The sequence below is a fragment of the Cryptomeria japonica genome, chromosome 6 (assembly GCF_030272615.1).
Source record: "Cryptomeria japonica chromosome 6, Sugi_1.0, whole genome shotgun sequence".
NCBI classification, from domain to species: domain Eukaryota; kingdom Viridiplantae; phylum Streptophyta; class Pinopsida; order Cupressales; family Cupressaceae; genus Cryptomeria; species Cryptomeria japonica.
In genome coordinates, this window is record NC_081410.1 from 568,294,893 (window position 1) to 568,314,416 (window position 19,524).

At 33.4% G+C, this 19,524-nt stretch overlaps 1 protein-coding gene across 2 annotated transcripts in view; it reads right to left on the minus strand.

The window, feature by feature from the left end:
• The window catches only part of LOC131049324 (cyclin-T1-4), a 47,525-nt gene extending 31,434 nt beyond the window's left edge, over positions 1-16,091 (minus strand). Inside the window, exons 1-2 of one of the 2 annotated variants that reach the window (XM_057983372.2) lie at positions 15,923-16,091; positions 4,122-4,509 (exon numbers count right to left, since the gene is read on the minus strand). In XM_057983372.2, the coding sequence (XP_057839355.1) occupies positions 4,122-4,375 (254 nt within the window). In that variant the 5' untranslated portion in view covers positions 4,376-4,509; positions 15,923-16,091. Of the gene's footprint in view, positions 1-4,121; positions 4,522-15,922 lie in introns of both variants that reach the window. The other variant, XM_057983371.2, reaches the window with a different exon arrangement.
• Positions 16,092-19,524: the final 3,433 nt, after the last annotated feature.

Consider the following 19,524-nt stretch of genomic DNA (forward strand, 5'->3'; position numbering starts at 1 on the left):
TAACGAACCCAAACACCATTTCAAAATTTTGCCATACCGACGAACCGGTTCTTCAAACCCAAACTGACAACCTAGAAATCGTATGATGTTTTGGTAAATATGGAGTTCTACAGAGTGTAAACCATATTGATTGTTTGAGTAATAAAATATTTTCACTAGTCTAGATTCTTGTTAGTTAACTAGGCTAGAACAATTACCATTTATACTTCATTTATTCACTACATATAGGTACACTTAGGTAGTTGTGTCAATTAATCATGTGCATTGATTTACGCACTTGATTGACACTAACCTAACCTAGGTTGAGTTATACTCCATCTATCATGCTAGTTAAAGTGAGCTAACTCCCATCCTGATTGGGAATGAATGGGAGTTAAACTCTCACCTCTTAGACATGTCATCTCCTCGATTCATGAATCCAAGAAGCCAATATAATTGTACATTTCTTTTTGTAAATTAACTCAATTAAATTGAATATTGAAACATCCCATTTCTTAGTTTTGTGATTGGCTCGTATAAATTAGGTCTTGAGTAGATTGTACATGACAAAATCTAACAATGATTATATCTTGGTCTTTAACAAGTGGCATGGCAAGCACATGAGCATTAGTGTTTTATCTGGCTTTCCTTCACTCTCCCCACAACAATCTGTTTGGTGGCTTTACATGATTGCTCTTGTTTTGGGTGTAGCTAATGTTTAGGTGACGTAAGTTAGAGTTTGGTCTAGTTTCTGATACTAATGCTTTGATTTTAGCCGGTTTAACAACATGCAGGAAGAACGGTGTTCCAAAAACTCCCTTCAACAAAGTCATGTTTCTAACCACTACCCAAAGATCTTTTGACACCCTGATTTTATGATGCTTCATCTAGTTAAGAGTATTTTTAGGGAGGAAGGCTTAGTAACATGCCCTTCTGCTCCCAAGCCACCATTGTAACTGACTTTTGTGAGAAGCTCAAACAGATGGTTCAATCAAAGTTAAAGTTCAACTGGAGCTTTTAATTCTCCTCCCAATGAATGCTATTGTGGCTGAGGATGAAATGAAGGAGTTTGAGGAAGTAAAGACTAATGTGGAGGGTGCCTGTGTCAATGTAAACAAAGCTGAACTTGCACTAATAGAGGAAGAGTTGCATGTAGCAAATTAATATGTAGAGATTTTAATGGCTTTCTGTCAAGATTTATGCTCAATTATTAATTTCTTGTTGGTTTCTCAAAATTTTAGCATGCTTTTAGTTACCTTCACGTATATGCTTCCTCTGTTATTTGTGGTAGAGTTTCCAAACACTACAAAAAAATTCATGGCATCAAATTTGAAGCTTTAGGTCTTCTCGATGGAGATGGCATGGTGAAACTGAAATCAGTCGTTGTGGTGGCTATGGATTGGAATAATCATGTGATAGGCAGAAAGGAGGATCTCAGATTTGAAGCTGTTGTCTCCAGTCAAGGCTTTTCAAAATTCCCACAGCCCAGTGTTGAGTCCTTTGTTGGGTTAGGCTGGGGTCCCATGGAGGGTAGCTTCCTAAAAAATAGAGCAGGAGCTGCTGAGATGTTTTAGGAACATTTTAAAGCTGCTGGTCCCATGGATTTTGTAGTGCAGTTCAGTTTAAACGTTTAAGCTCCGAAATTTAAGTACGCTGGTGGTCTCATGAGTTTAATATCTCTGTCTTCTATACTTTATGCACAAACAAAAAAAAAGTAAAAAAATTCATTTTCCCTCCAAAATTATTGTTTTATGAAATCTAAACTTAAATGTTTGACAAATGGCAGATAAAATCCCTGAGCTGGTAGGGCAATTTTTAGCCCCACCCCATTTTCACCTGCTCAAATGTGCAAGCCTAAAAAGTAGGAGCTTCTATTTTTTAGATAAGATAAGATAAATTTATTAATGTCCAACAAGTGACCACAAACGGGTCAATGGGACTGAAGAGTAAAAACAAGGGGGGATGCCACCAGCAGGGACACCAAATGGTGACCAAAGAAAAAAACAAAAAAACAGAGGCAACTAAACTTCTAAACTTTTTAAACTAAAAACTTAAATCCCCTCCCATGCTCACGTGATATTTGCAGATCCCTGAGCCACCAAGCCAACCCTAAGAAGCCGGAGCAGTGGAGAAAAACCTCGAAAGATTCCAAATAATCCTGTAGCAAATTTTTTTTCTCCATGGGACGTCCTCTTCCTAAAAAATAGAATCTTAAGCCCCTCTATGGGACCCCACCCTTAGTTTCTGGTTATAGTTGGCTGCTGTCTGGTTGCTTTCCGATTTCTCAACCTGCCACCACTTGTGTGGATTGATTGTGGCTGTATTTTGGTTGTTTTGTAGTGCTTCAGATTGTATTCTTATCTATCCTAGTTCCCAGGGCTGGAGCCCCTACAAATCCCCACTATTAAATTTAGAAGATTCTATGATCTAAGAAATTCTATCAAGCTTATGTTCAATTATTAGTCATCATACATGCATATAGAATAAAGAAGGTATTTGAAACTTGCCAAAGCACTCTTTCACTGTCAACTAATAAATGAGAAAACATGACACAATTTACATGCAGCATTTTCTAAAATGACCTATTCCTATTGCAAGTAACTGGAGCTTCCACTTAGTTAAACTCATTTATTTATTCTTCAAGGGAATTTTAACATGTGGCAAAGTCAACAATGATGACTAAATTTCCACTAATAGGTTCTTTTCTTCTATGACCTTTATCTCATCATACATTGTTAATTAGTATTACAAACAGTCACAAGGCAGGCAACGTGCAGAGGACAGAAGTACCTCTTAAGTAATGTTAGTACCAGAGATGAGGATGCTAAGACGTTAACCCTGAGATTTCTGCTATCATTACTCATCAACAAATCCAAATTTTGAAATTTGGGGCTACACATCCTTATCTGCTCATTATTCAAATACAAATTTTGTGATTTCCAAGTTTCAACTTCTTCAAAAAATAAATTACAAGCTTGGTCTCATTTCTTTGTTTCCCTTCAATTTTAGTCTTCATACTTTGCAGGCAAAATACACTTCTCACCACAGTAAGTTTGCTCCCATTCGTTTAAGACCCAGTGCCCTGTAGGTTCACTAAGGCAGCTTTTTTAGTTTTTGTATCTTGTTGTTAAGGCCTACATGTTTAATTCTGGTATGCATTATGTAAATTTTCATTTTTAAATGCATGGAAAAGCAATCATTACAATACGTAGCAGTTCACTCAAGATCCTCTACTCCTTGTGTATTATAACTTACGGCCTCTGCTACTGTGGTAGGATTACAGTTAAACCTAAATTTGGAGGGAACTTTGCCCTATGAGTTGGGAATTTATAGCCATCAACTACTTTCACCCCGCAGCTTGCTTCCTTTTAAGCATAAGGCAGTTAGTTATACTGTCTACACACCTAATGTATTAGTGTTAACTGTGTACATCTGCCTATTTGTACCTGTAAATATTAAATTCCCTGAACCATTGCTTCTATTTCCAAATAGGAAAAGAGAACTTTACAGCAAGTCTGCCATTAAACAACTATTCATCTTGAATGTCAGAGAGTAATAAACAAAGATATTAGCTGCCCTTCAAAAACAATTAAAAATTGCAAATTAGTTGTGAAGTGTAGGTTATCACTTCTACATGATTTGTGGCTATCTCCTAGACTTGGTTGCAAGACAACATCTACATTACAGGAGCTTTCAAGATGTAAACTAATTAAAAATTGTAAATAAAATTTCATGATAAGTACAGATATAGAATTTAAACAAAATAGCAAATGTAAAATAGAACTAGATAGGTTGATGTTTTGATTAATCAACTATTGATTTTAACATAGAATTTAAACAAAATAGCAAATGTAAAATAGAACTAGATAGGTTGATGTTTTGATTAATCAACAATTGATTTTGACATACCTAAAGCTTGCATTACTTGCATTCAACGGGTGTTCAACATATAATTGGTAAACTTATATTTAAAAGAGAGAACAAGAAACTTGTCATTGGAGTGAACTAAATATTATTTGATTGCAAACAAAACCCTCTTTACATTAGAATAAGTTTAAAATAGGACTGTTTCTATAAGACAGATTAGTGTATGCACATGAAAAGTAATCCTTGCTTATGCAAATAGGGCAAATATTACGTACAATTTCAGTCTCATGCCCAAGTCTTGAAGAAAGGTGCAGTATGACTTCCGAAAATATGTTTCTCTTTTCAAATCAATTCCATCATTTCTTGATGGAGAATTTTTCTCAATTTCTTCTCTGCCAAAATACCAGTTACTGCTAGAATGATCTGGCTCCTCCAATTTTCCATGTGCCTCATCCAATTTTCCATGTGCTGAAGAAGACGCTCCACTTGAGACAATTCCAAGATTAGTTGGATCCAAAAGCCCTGCCATTTTCTTTTTATATCTTCTTCCTGAATTCACAATTAGCAATCTTTCTTATCAAGAATTCGCTTGATCTTAGATGTCTCTGTCGTCCCTAAAAATATCTTAGAGTGCTATATGTGATAGCTCTTGGTAATTTGTTCCTGCAACACAAACTGTTGAAAATATTAGAGATGAAACACATATATCACCAACAATCAACACCTGCAACACCAAAATCAATCAAGATCAAACTTGCAAAGTCACATGAGTGGAAGTGTGGGGTATACGCATATAATTTTAGAAACTCATATGTTCATGGCCAATCTGTGTAAGCATTTACATGCTTGAACACACAGACATACCCATAAACACATGCAAACCCTTTTGAAAATGTAAGTGTGCATGGTAGGCCTGTAAGAATGCACTGACAAACAAACGTGCACATAAACAGGTGCACACAAGTTTGTGTATACACGTGTTGGAAACAATAGAGGAGCGAACCAATTTGAATAATGAACAAGGATGTTACATATTTAAACTTTACTCAAAGATGTGACCAATATGGCTGCAGAAAACCATCTACTACCAAAGTTTGACAGCAACAAACTATGCTACATGAACAATCTAGCAATATAGGTAACAACACTATTACAAAATAATAACATAGCTTAACAACTTATCTCTCTCTTATGTAGTTTATTCTATGTTGTTGTAATCAATTAATCTAACATTCTCCCTTAACACATCATAGTCATAAGCCTGCAAGTGAGAATTTCACAATAACTCAAACTTCACATGCAACTGATTTGGTGAATATATTTACATGTTGATCTTGAATGGAACAAAATTAGAGCTAAATATCATGTTACTGAACATGTTCACACATGAAGTGGAAGTGAGCCTTAATGTGTCTCATGTAATCATGGTACATTAGATTACAAACAACTTTTATAACACCCTGATTGTTGCAGTATGGGACCACTGATTGTGTATGTGGTACCCCCATTCTTACTAGTAGAAGACATAATCATAACATTTCATAGATATCTTCACCAGTTGCACAATATTCTGCCTAAATGGAAGATCAACCAATCGTGTTTTGTTTCTTACTTCCCAAAAACTCAGACTAGATTGAAGAAACAAATTATGATATGGATTTCCTACTATCAAGGGACCCGGTATAGTCTGCATTCATGTAGTTGGACAAGAAGAATTGATCAGTCTTCTTGTACTCTAGGCAATGCTCCATTATCACAGACACACCCTAATACTGATTTCAGTGTCATAACTTACGTTCCTACACAACCTATGAAAGATAACTGACAATAAAGATGACATCTAGACTAGTGGGAGTCAAATAACTAAGAATCCCAATCAATTGATAATAAAAGAGTGGTACGCACTTGAGGAGATGAATCAAATTGAAATAGTTTTATTTAAAATTGAGAGATTGAAATTGTAAATACAAAATATAGTGAAACTAAACCATATTGAAAACTACACATGATTGCACAGTAATGAAAATATTAAAAATTTCTACTATCCATTGAGAATTTTCTCATTACTTTTTACATTTCGGTACACTGGCTTTTAAAGCCTTTGATTTTCCCACACAACCACTTAACTTCCCTATCTGACTTAACTACTACTTACATGAAATACATAACAAAACATTATTAATGATAAGAGAGCGGTACTCACTTTCGGAGATGGATAAAATCAAAACAGTTGTAAAATTGTCTCCTGCTAAAATTTAAAAATTTAATTTGCAAACACAAAATATAGCAGAACTAAACATATTGAAAACTACAACATGATTGCACAGTAATGGAAATGTTAAAAACTATATTATGCATTCAGGATTTTCTCATTAACTTTAAAATTTTAATACATTGACATTATAAAGCTTTTGATTTTTTGACACAATTGCTTAACTTCCTTAACTAACTCAACGACTTTGTGACGTCCCCACGTTGAAATATAATTTAATAATAAATAATGATAATAAAAATTAAAATACAAAAGAATAAACAAAAAAATTAAATTAAATTAAATATCAATACACTTATTTGGTACTGAATAATCATCCATTAATTTCTATAACAATCTATTATGAAGAACCATTTACCTTTATAATAAATTATTAAATACCATTTATCTTTATAATAATGTTATTATATAAAATATTGATTTGCAGTCAATATTAATTACTATTAAATAACTATTAATAAACACCTAGTGGCAGACATACATGTATAAAAGAAACAAGGCACCATAGAATGTAGTCTTCAATACACAGGAAGATTGCGAATTATCTTACACCCATTCAAACACTTCCCGTGCCCACCATTTGTAGTGAAATTGCGATGATTGCAGATGGGGGTATATTGCAGAACTCTTGTACTCGATACTTGTATTATCGTGGATAATGAAGATGGAGAGTATGAAAGTAATCTTGTTAAGACAGTAGTTAAAGCGATTAAGATAATAAACAAATATTCATGAAGAGATTCGTCTAAGGGAAAGGTATGCCCATTCCTTGGAAGAGACACAACTATTCAGTCCATAAGGTATTTAGAAGGATGAATGTTCATTGCAGGAGGGGTATCATTGGAGAATAGTTACATATTGCTGTTAGAAATACATAGACGCGGGTATAAGAAACTGATATATCAGAGAGAGTAAACCATTGCCAAAAAGCCATATATATGAATAAATCAATTGGAAGGCATATCATACATCAGACCAGCCTCATTCCTTTATCACAATAAGTAATTAAGTAATCTCATTTATAGTATATCTCATAATTATCTATCAGACCCTGCTATCAGTTCTACATCAATTCTGACATATTTGGGTAAGAAATAACAATTGATAATCTGTGTAATACCCTTCACTTGGTTTAAATCTCAATCATTTGATAGAGAAAGAATAGGAATCAAGATAATCGTCCCCACTTACCAAGATAGTCCATAAGGGGACATTACAGACTTATGGGAAATACATAACTTATTATTATTATTCTCTAACATACCAAAATATCTATTCTAACATTTATTTATTATTACTAACCAATGACGTAATATTCCAGCATTCCCTCCTTACATCAATGGACAAAACACTGCATGGACTGAACACAACAGCCCATTTGGAAATCTAATGAAGCATCTCCACCAAATCTCCCACTCACCCAGCACACACCAAACTGATTGCATCAGCAGATATCCTGACTATCAAACTCTACAAATCCTCTATGCCCCATGAGAGAATAAAACCCAACCTCCATGCACAATTAGAAAGCAACCCTCTAAAAGTCCACCCTGTTCTGAGCACATAAAAATACCTCCTCCAACGCATGCACAATATGAGAACAATTCTCCTCCAAGAGTCCACTCTCCTCTGCGTATCAATATGCCTCCTCCAGTGCTATGGGAACCTAATCCCTTCTCCAGTGTACGGCAGGAATGAAACCAGTGTAGATACATTAATCACACATATTTCAATGATTACACTATCCACAAAGGAAAAACAAATACAGATAAGCTAACCACACCTATTTCACAGATTGCACCACAAATACTACCAAGCCCCCCTTTGCTCAAAGAAGAGGCACAAATATGGTGGTGGTTCTCAAACAATCTATTATCTTGTACAACAAGCTAGCTTGAGATAGGGAAAATCCCCAACCTGCGGTACCTCTAGCCTCCTTTATGACCTGCATAATCCTTGATATAGATATTCCTCGTCATTGTTATGGTGGGGGTAGTCTCCACTATGTAATACAAAACCACAGTCTTCTATCTTGCTTTCAATGGCAACCAGAGCTTTATTTTTCTTCAATTAGCCATTAATGAGGTCCTTGGCACAGTGGATGTGATTCATCTGAACATGTCCATTTTTCTAAAACTAGAAGCATTAAAAACTTTGTTCTTCCATGTTGAAATGTTCTTCTTGAGAAGCAAAGTAGTTTCTTTACTAATCAGATGATTTTGCTTGACTCTAGTTTCTTGATCTGTTGAGGATTGATTTTTCTTAAGAGACAAATAATATACTGAGACCATGCCATAATTGTTTTGAGGTCTTTGTAAGATGAACATGAGGCAAGTATGCATATGATAATCCACGGCCAAGGAGCATTGTTGCTTTACAATCTTTAAATGTCCATTTTGTGGCTTCATCTATGTCCTATGGCTTTTTTGTGTTTCTAGCTATGATATCCCATAAATCCTTTTCAACTAGAACTAACTGCACCTTAATTTGCCAGATACAAAAATCATGCACCTGAAACTCGGAAATGGAATATGATTTCTCCATTTACAAAATTCATGCACCTTTTACAATAGTATATTTCTGAATATATAACAAACACCCATCATATCCTTATTTCTACATTTACAAAACAAACATCTCATATTTTTTTTACAAAACAAACACACAATCAAAAGATTTGAACATTCAACCTCCCATCCATTAAATGTAGTCCCATTCTCCAACAACTCCCTACACCAGCTCTTATATTATTTTCTCCAATAATAATTTTAAAGACATCGACTCTAATTAACTTAATATAAATCAAAAAAAAAGAAATCAAATTCAAATGCCGTTTACATGCACCTTATTCTCACATGAATATGTTCTTACATATAAAATTAAAACACCTTTTATTTTACATACCTTTCTTATTTGCTATATCACTTTTCCTCCATAACAGAGTTTCAGGACTCTCTTTTTTCAAATTCTTTCTATATAACCAGTCTCTCCACTTCACTTTTTAAAGGTTTAGTAAAAAACAAATTTACCAATTCCCTATGCATTTTCCATTGTCAAAAGAGCAGCCAATAATATTATATCACATAGTATAAAGAAGATTCTACTCTTCCCAAATGAAATTCAGAATTTATTTACCAAACTTTCAGCAAAATTTTGCTGCACTCGATACCTATTCATATTTATTTTCCTGCTTCAACTCATGGCTACACAATACAAGGGCACAATCTAATAATCACATGGAGATACAGTAAATACATAAGGCCACCAATAAACATACATTCCATCATCCTTGATAGCTTTGTATCACATAATGCCGCCAATAAACATGCATTCCATCAGCACTGATAGCCTTGTACTGAACTGGCTTAATAATCTCTCAGAAAATGATTTAATCAGCAAGAAATAACGATAGCAAGCAGCAACTATTCCTTAGATGTATACCCTGCTTGCTTTTTCATCCATCTCACAGGCCAGCCAAAGTTTAAGCTCTAATACCATATTAAAATTGAGTGATTGGAAATGAAGACACAAAATATAGCAAAACTGAACAATATTGAAAAGTGCACAATTGCACAGTAATGGAAACATCAAAAAAGACTAAATTACATATTTGGGATTTTTCTCATTATTTTTTTACATTTCCATATATTACATTTATAAAAAATTTGATATTTCCCATACGATTGCTTAACTTCGCTACTCAACTCAACAACTACTTATAGAAAATATATAACAAAATATTATTATTCTCTAACAGACATTTATTTCACATACTAGATTTCTATTAAAAAAAGTTGCCTCTTGCATATCCAAGAGGTGCAAGAGAGAGTGTGTGTGAAGATTATTACAGTTTACAAGTTTTTCCCACTTTTAAGAGCTCACCAAAGAAATGTAACTATACTATTTTCCCTTCATTTGAATATAATAGCTTCATTCCTTATTGATTTGTGTTTTTAGTGATTTGTTGCATAGATATAACCTAGGTCCTTTTCTAGGCAAGTTGTATTCGTATGTGTTGTTGTAAAGCATGATTGTCTTTGGCCTCGTCTAGGGTTTTCAGCATTACTTCTTAGTGTAAGGATGCATGAGTTGGTAGGACTTTGACTCGTTGTTGTATCCAAGATATGCTTCAAGGTTTTCTTGTCCAACTTCTTCTACTTCTCTATAATGTGCATGTCTATTATAAAACCAGAAACATGAGGATGGTAAATATAAGGTGTGTTACCTATCCATGCATTCTCTAGAGTAATACCATTGAGAACTATTGTAGGTGCAAAGTTCAACAAGTAAATTATTTTGCAAATAGCCTCTACCCAATATGCCTATTCCAAGTGAGAATCCTTCAACATACTACACACCACTCCCAAGATGGATGTCTCTTGATAAAGCCACTCTACTGAAGTTGTATAGGCAGCAATCAATTGATGTCAAATGCCACATTCCTTTAATAAAAAGAGAGAACACATTACTTGTGTATCCCCCTCAATCTAAGACGAGCACATAGATATGATGACTAGATTGCTGTTCCACAAAAGCTTTGAACTCTTCAATTATTCTAAAGATCTATTGATTTGTCTTCAAGCAAATATACCCACATAATCTATGTCTGATCATCAATGGACAGGTCACTTGATGACTACTAGAGCCAAAAGGAGCTCAGTGTTTTACTAGCCAAGCAACTTGAGCAAAGATAATAAGTCTTTTTGAGCAAGGAAAGGCTGCATGCCATGTAGTTAAGTGCAAGCAAATAACCAATGCCTAGATGAACATGCATTTAAGGCCATAGGATGTTAGAATCATGAACCTTGATTGCTAAAGCTTAGTTGTTATTGTGGACGTCAAGTTCAAACATTCTAGCTGATTTGAGATGTGAGTGCAGCAATCTTTAAACTCCTAGATTTGTCTTGAATGAAACACAATTTCTTAGCATTTTTCCTATCAAATTCAACACCTTCAACTTGTGATCCAAAAAAAAATTGCCTAACAGATAGTAAGTTCTTCATGACTCTTGAAAAATGAAGAAATTTTAAACAATTGCAACAATGTGTGCCAAATTGTAAAGTGACAACCTAAACCTTGAATATTGTAGGTGGTATCATCTCCAAGAGGAACCTAGTTGGGATCAAACGTATTCTTTAAAGTGATGATCCAATACTTTTGTCCAATCATGTATCTTACAGCTCAAAGCGCATACCATATTGAACTTGGATTAGGGATCTCCTCATGAGTATGTGCAACATGGACATACTCTTAATCTCAAAAGTTTTCATCTTCAACAATATGTCCATGTTGTGGTGTGGTATTCTTCTTCATCCATCGTAAACCCTCCTTCTTTACAACTTGTAGTGTTTCTTGTGGCTTTGTGTTGCTAGAAAACCCACTCATAAATGAGTTGCACCCAATAACACTTTTGTTTATATGCATTTTTCACACAAATTTGACATTTCTTCCACGAATGAGAGTGGTTCCCTTGTTGTGGTTGCTTGCCAAGCTTATTTCCATAGTACATACACTTATTGCCTTTCTTGTTTCTGGCTAAGACATGATTTCTTCATGAATGGTCTCTTCCTATTGAAGCATATCCAAAAGTTGTTCAAAATTCAGTTTCTGATTGGAATCATTTAAGGATGTCACAAAGACTTTGTATGCAAAGGGCAACACTCTCAAGACAATAGTAACAAGGAAATCATTTGTCACCTTTTCACAAGACACTTGTATAGAGGTCCACAATTCAACAACTAATACGAGGAAAAATTCAACAATTTCATCTTCACATAGTGAAACTAAATATATGGGTGTAGAATCTAGTTTTGATTCCTTAACTTGTAGACAGTTTCAAGTTGTCCCATGCATCCTTGGTACTGGTAAAATCTTGGATATAAAGTTGGACCTCATCTAATTCATCAAACATAACAATCAGCTTGGATTTCTGGTTAAGCTTGTCAAATTTTCACTAATATTAGAAGTATATGGCATGTTCCATGATGGTATCGTCAACAATTGGACATAAGCCTTCAAACTTGAGATGAGTTTTGACTTGGGGTTTTCTGGTAGATTAATTATCCCTCTGAAAGCTTGGGAATCTAAGCAACAAAACATTTGTGGCACTAGTGGCAATGAAACTCCACACTTATTTAATTTTTTAACAACACTTGAATTTCTTTAACAAAGCGTTTAAAAATAGAACAACCATACAAAAAACTATTACTTCTTACACATTGTAAGATTGGAAGCAAAAACCTTCTGGAAAAATGTGCCAAATTTTCATCAAAAATAATCAACTTGGATCATGAGATATTGAAATAATTCAATTCAAGGCCAGCTTACATTAAAAAAATGATTAATCACTAAGATAATAAGAGTTATATTGAAATGCTTTGGCGAAATGGCTTACAATATTATTTGAAATATCTGAAAAAGTTTCAGAAAAAAATTCCTCCCAACGTTTGAGATATCAAATCAGCACAATTAGGCTATTTTATCAAAATATTAAGCAAAATATATAAAAATTCAACCATTAAAATATCAATGCCCTAAATTTGTATAACTTTAAAAATTATGAAAACTTTAAATTAAAAACCTTTAGCACTGCTTGTATTTGCTTCATGCTATGCCTATGCACCCTAGCTGTGGAAGGAGGAATTTGTGAATATCATTGTTCAGGTCTTTGGATCTATAGTTCACACTACCAAATCCTCTTCTCTTTCCAAACAAACATTTTTCTAAACATTGGCTTTTGTATAGCAGAATTCTATGCCTGAAGAATCCAAAGGGCAACATTTTTGGCCGGAGATTACTATGGAGCTCCTCTCACTGACACAGAACCAGAGAAGAATAAAATGGTTCTCTTCTTTTTCAATCTCTGATGTCAAATGTTTAAATCAATCAAGGACTGATCCAATTTGAATAATTAGCAAGAATTTTTACATATTTAAACTACTTACTTGATGTGTAACCAATATTGTTAGAGAAAACCATCAACTACCAAAGTTTTACAGTAACAAATATGCTATGTGAACAATCTAACAATACATGCAACAACACTATTACAAATAGTTTATGCTTTCTTCAATGATGTAGTAATTAATTAATGTAACATTGTACAGGCACACACACGCAAAACAAATATCCAAAAACAAAGAGCATGAACAAATAAAGAATGATTCATGTTTACACAAGTCAATGTACAAAATGGAAATTTTAATTCACATCTAACACAAATAAAGGTGAATCTCACTACATATATATCAAAAAATTTAAACATAAACATTGATAATAATACATGAATTCAGCAATCAGACCATGTCAATATTATTTAAGGATAAAAGAATAATCAAAAGTGTTCTACATCTATTATCTGTGCTATCAGTTGTGTCATAGCCATCCTCTAAGTCCACACACATAACCATAGAAACCAAGAGAAGTCCTTGTGGTTGAGTTCAATTTGTTAAACCGTTAAATTCTCATTGTGGAGACCCAAGATCAAATCCCCAAAAATGACATAATGTGGAATTCTGAATGGTGAGTCCTGGTCTTCCATTGTTGGTTTCTAGGGGTAATATCTAAGTTGTTATTTAAATGTTAATAACTTAATACACATAAGGAGCTAATTAATGTATTGATCGTAAGGAGCTATATTATTGTCTCAGTTGGACTCAGGTGCTCATTTGAGCCATATTTGTAAACTATCTTCAAATATTGAAAGTTACAATTACTTGGTGATGTGGGGGTCTTGGTACATACATGAGGACAGGGACACCGAGCAATCAGTGTAAGTGAGTAAATGAATAAGGAAGCAGCTATATTATATATAAACATAGTTACCAGAAAGTGTGGGTACAACATCGAGAAGGCAGTCCACATTCCTATAATGGAGTTTCCTTGCAAGCATGCACAGAACCAATGTCCACAGCAATGAATGTAAACTAACAGAGCATGGTTCACATTTTAAACAAGTCAATCTCCATAAGGTTCTTCACAAGAGGCTAGTCTTAAAAGTTAAAACACAAGATGAAGCTCAATGCATATATAAACTGAAATTTCAAAAATCAGATTTAATACATTAATAATACCAACTCAGATACCTTAAATATAAATTTTCATACATTACCATTAGATATCAACCTTCTATCTTAGTTTTTCTCATCGTTATTTATTATTTAATAACAATTATATTTTGTATGACAGGTGTGAGAACTATTATGTATAGATTTATTTCTTTGGCATATAGGTTGAAAAGTGTATTTGAAATTAGTGTCTTGTCTTGCTTGTAAGAATTATTTGTGGCTATCAAAATACTATCCACGTATAACTATTCTGATGCCCAGCTCAACAATAAGATGTGTAGCTGTGAGCTATTAAAAACATACTATCTCATCAATAAATCAATACCACTATTAAAGACCTTCCTTTTTCCTATCCATTCATTGTCTCATCAGTAAACTGTTTGGACATCAGTATAATTTCTTTGTTTATTGAATTATTTCTTATAGAATTGGGCCTCTAAAAAAATAAAGTTAAAGCCTCAGCAAACTTGGATCTCAAGTACAATCATAGGCACAACTCCAACATTTTTGCAATCAAAACTATTCTATGTCAAAGGCGTCATTTATGCAATCCCATCACCTATATCCAATAAATCCTCAATCAAGTTGCTCTTTGTATAAGGATAGTTCTCAAGATATGGCTTGAAAGAAGGATATATAGGAAGCTTGAAAGTAGGGTATCTAGGAAACTCAAGAAGACAATCAAGTCCTATCCCTTCATCCATAAATAGAATCCAAATCTCTTCATCATAAATATAGCCTGGATGTCTCCATCCATACATGCAGCCTCATCAACAAATTGGTCCCATTTCAGCAGCTTGAGTATCAACAAGAAAGAAGTTAAAAGGTCTATGAATTAATACATAAGCTACCAATGTAAACACAAATTTAACCTTTTTAATTCAGCTTTCCACTGCATTGTTTTAGGTTTCTCGTTTCATGTAACATAGCTAATAAATGAGTTGCATAGACTCCAGCATGAGAACTTGAAGTGATTAGATTGATTCAAAGCGTGGATTGTTCTTCCAACAGTCCTGTGTCCCTAAACCAAATTTTTTGTAAAATAGAAGTTATTATTCGCTTAAAATTTTCCAATAATGATTTTTCCTGGTGTCCTAGAATCGGTTAAGAATAAGGATTGTTCTTCTAACACTCCTGTGTTCCTAAACCATAATTTGTGTATAAAAGAAGTTATTATTCGCTTGAAATTTTTCAATAATGATTTTTCCTGGACTGTCCTAGATTCAGTTCAGAATAAGGATTGTTCTTTCGAACGCTTATATTATCCTAAATCATAACATATTTGTGATTAAAGATATTTATAAGCTGCATGCTTTGGGCTATTTGTTCCAAAATATTCACCATATCATTTTCCCCCATATTCGTCTCTCTCTTCTAGTTTACGGTTCATGCGTACACTAAGTTTTCTTGGACTTCCTGTACTTCGTCTTTTAAGGACATGGCATTAATGACTCAGAAGTATTTTGTCAGGTCCAAAATCTTGATATGTCGATTACAGTTATAATTTCAGCGAATAGGGCATTTAATTAAACATCAAATCTTCGTTTAACCATTCTTATAAAGCTACCGTATACTCGGGAGAAAAAGTTTATTACATTTTAATCTAGCTAAAACCCTACACATAAGCCATTTCACAGCGGCTTCAAGACAGCTTTTCCATTATTTCCTTAACAATTTCAAGCTCTGAAGATGTCTGGAAACTTTGAAACACGATAAAGAGAAAGAAATGAAATTTTACCTCGTTGTCTGAGTGAAGCAAGCGGCAGAAGAAATGGCCTCTGCACTTCCGATGTGAGCTTTCAACTCTCCAAACCCTGAAAAGTCATGGAAAAGGAAGATAATAGGAAGCAACCCAGTTTAGAGCGTCGAGATTTAACGTTTGTGATGTCCCACGTTTTGGGGTTTTAAAATATCGCGTAAGCGATTTATAATAATAAGCTTACACGTCAGCAAAACGAAGGGATATTTTTTTATTCTCATATCACTTACCTAGATTGAACACGATTTATATTGTTGAAATTTTGTATCTTCAAAATCATGAAAAGGGTTTATATAAAGGACTAAAATCCTACTAGATTGTAAAACAAGAAGTATATATTTTGTAATTTTAGTTTTTTATTATGTTTCTTAGTATTTTGTTCATATGTACGATAATGATTATATAAAACTAGCATTGTATCAAAAATAGGTGCAATGTACAATGGTTAGTAATGTATATTTTAAATAATATATTGGAGAATATATAATTATAGAATATAAAAATTGTATTTGTTAATGAGAATTTTTTGTAATATAAATGAATTGATTTTAAAATATAAAAAATCTAAATACAAATGAATGCAAATTAATTAGAAATAGTTGAATTTTTTGTGTTGATCCTACATGCCTTTCACTAAAACTCTTATTTTCCCTTCTAAGATCTTTTCAAAAAAAATCAACATTTCTCATCTTCGCATGCCTAGTAAATTTGTCATCCATTGCATGTATTTCCCCCGACATCTATGTCTAACTTGTCATCCCTAGCATGCCTTTCACTTAAAGTCCTTTTTTTCCCAATAAACTATTTTTCAAAATGTTAGAGTTTCTCATCTCGGCAACCCTATTAGATTCATCATCCTTGACATACCTTTCCCAAAAATACAGTTTTCTTTTAGCCCTCTTTTCGAAGTTTCAAATTTTGTGATCATAGTATGCATGTCAGACTTCTCATCCCCGACATGTCTTTCCCTCCAAGTTTGATTTTCCTCTCATTGAATTAACCCTAAATCTATCTTAACCCTAAGTGTTCTCTTATGCTAACTATAATTGTAATCTAAACCTAACTTTGATTGTATCCCAAACTATAACTCCAATTATACCTCTAATTGTAACACTAACTCTTATCGTTTAGAAAAACATTAATAGTAAATCTAACCCTGATTCTAATTGTAATCCAAATTTTAGTCTAGCCCTGACCCTGACCCTGATCCTAAGTGTAACCTTAATTCAAACACTAATCAAAATTGTAATTATAACCTTGATTGTAACCCTAACCGTATTTGTAATTGTAAAACTAATAATAACCCTATTTTCATTCTAACCCTAATGGTTACCCTAATTTTAACCCCAGTTCTATAACCCATATTCTATCATATTTTCAACCCTAATCTTAATTATAACTCTAATTCTATTTTGATCCTAACCATAAAAATAATGATAGTTTTGATTCTATTCATAATGTTAATCCTAATTCTAATTGTAAATAATTAAATTACTCATAAAGATAATTACACTAAAGGCATTCCCTATATGAACCCAATCTACTAACTTCTATGATCGACAGTCCACATATATGGAGAGACTTACAAGATGATTGCAATGTTTAGAGCCGTTGGATCATTTCAATAATAAATTTCAAATTTGATATTAAATATTGTAAATTGGTATGTATCTATCTAATAAATATGATAAAATGATAGAAAAACTTCCACACAAAAACAAAAAACTTAATTTTACTATTAAATTAAAAAATAGTTTCTATATTCATGGCAAAGTTGGATCATTTCAAAAATAAGTTTCTAAATTGATTTTAAAACATAATCATGGTCTAGTATTTAAAAAAAATTAAAAGGAGAAAAAATTATAATCTAAAATTAATATGTATTTCTCTAATAAATATGATAAAATGATATACACACAAAAAATTGCACGCAAAACCAAAAATCTTAAATTTAATTTTAAATGAAAAATAATTCTCTATATTAATAAAAAATATTTAAGATAAATAAAATTAACAAAATAGAACATACATTAAAAATGCGACCGAATTCAAGCAGAGCATCAAAATGCGAACCTGCAATTTCAATGGTGGGCAAGCAAATTCACGGTCGATAGCAAATTATAGACCACAATGGGTGTTCTCTATTGGTAGATGGGTTGATAAGTGTTGGCAACCCAGGAGCAAGATCGACAAGGAAAATCCATCCTCTGCTCAAAATGAATGACAAGTGGTCAAGTCCAGGAAGACTAAACAAGCGGAAAAACACCAGCGTTTTCCAGTTCAACCTAGATTTGACCCTGCAATTTCCAAAAAAGGGTGGCATGGTAATTCAAGCAAATACAATAGACAGCCTGCCCCTAAGATTTTTTCCCACTAAGAAACCAGGCACAAACAATTTGAATAATCTCGGCAAAAATGATCTTAAGCCAAACCCTATAAATGAACAAATGTCATACCTTGAGCATAAAAAGGTGATACAAATTGAGCTAAAGCGTGATCCATCTGTCAAGCAGGGGAACCTAGAAAAAAACCCAGTCAAGCAGGGGAACCTAGAAAAGGAGATTTCAAAGTGTTTATCGTTCACAACAAGATTATGAATTCCAGTTGAGAAAGCTTCAACAAATCAAATTTATTCGCAAAATGGAGCGTCTTTGGGCAATCGATCAACAAAATTGAGCAATGGTGGTATTGGGCATACCCCCAACAAGTAAGTATAACAATCCTACCTAATGATTTTTTGTTTATCAAATGTAAAACCTCGGATTTGATGAGTTGTTATTTGGGAAACCAGTTATTTTCAAAGGTTACAGTTTTCATTTTTGGGAATGGTAGATAAATTTTAACCCTTATGAATATATACCTAAAATCTTTCCTAAATGGATTAAGATTTCATATTTGTCAGTAGAATTACTAAGTTTTGACACCCTTGAGGAGATCAGGAATGCACTAGGCTCTTTTATAGGCTTAGAAGCAAATTTCATGAACTCTTCTCAAGTTAAAATTCTCATAGACATGAATTGTGCTGATAAAAACCTCGTACCGGAGTTAATTACAGCCCAGATGGCTTAATTAAAGTTGAACTCTATAAAGGAGTCATTTATGAAAATGAAATCACAACAAAATAGGATATTGTTTCTAGGGTTGACTCTGCAAAATATTCTAGCCAGGATGCAGGGGTCAAAATTAATTTTAATAACAATATAGGTGGTTTTGTTTTAGATATAGTAAGCCCTAGACCTATGGAGACTAAGGATAATGTTGTGAATCTTGCTAGTCTAGTTGTATTACAACCTCCATAGGAGAATCCTAAGGAATCCCTTCACTTATCCCGCCAGTCAGTTTGAAGAATAAGATAAAAACATTGAATAACAATACTAGGATTGAGTAGCAATGTATATTGGCTTCAGGAGCAAAGGATCAAATCCCTACTGAAGTTGAAGCATTATATGATTTAATGGGCATAAAACATGCATGTAATTCAAAGTATGAAACAAAAGATGCGATCAGTATAGATGAATTCAACAAAAAACATGAGCTTATCAGAAAAATATTGGAATTAGAATCTAAGAATGAGGAGTATG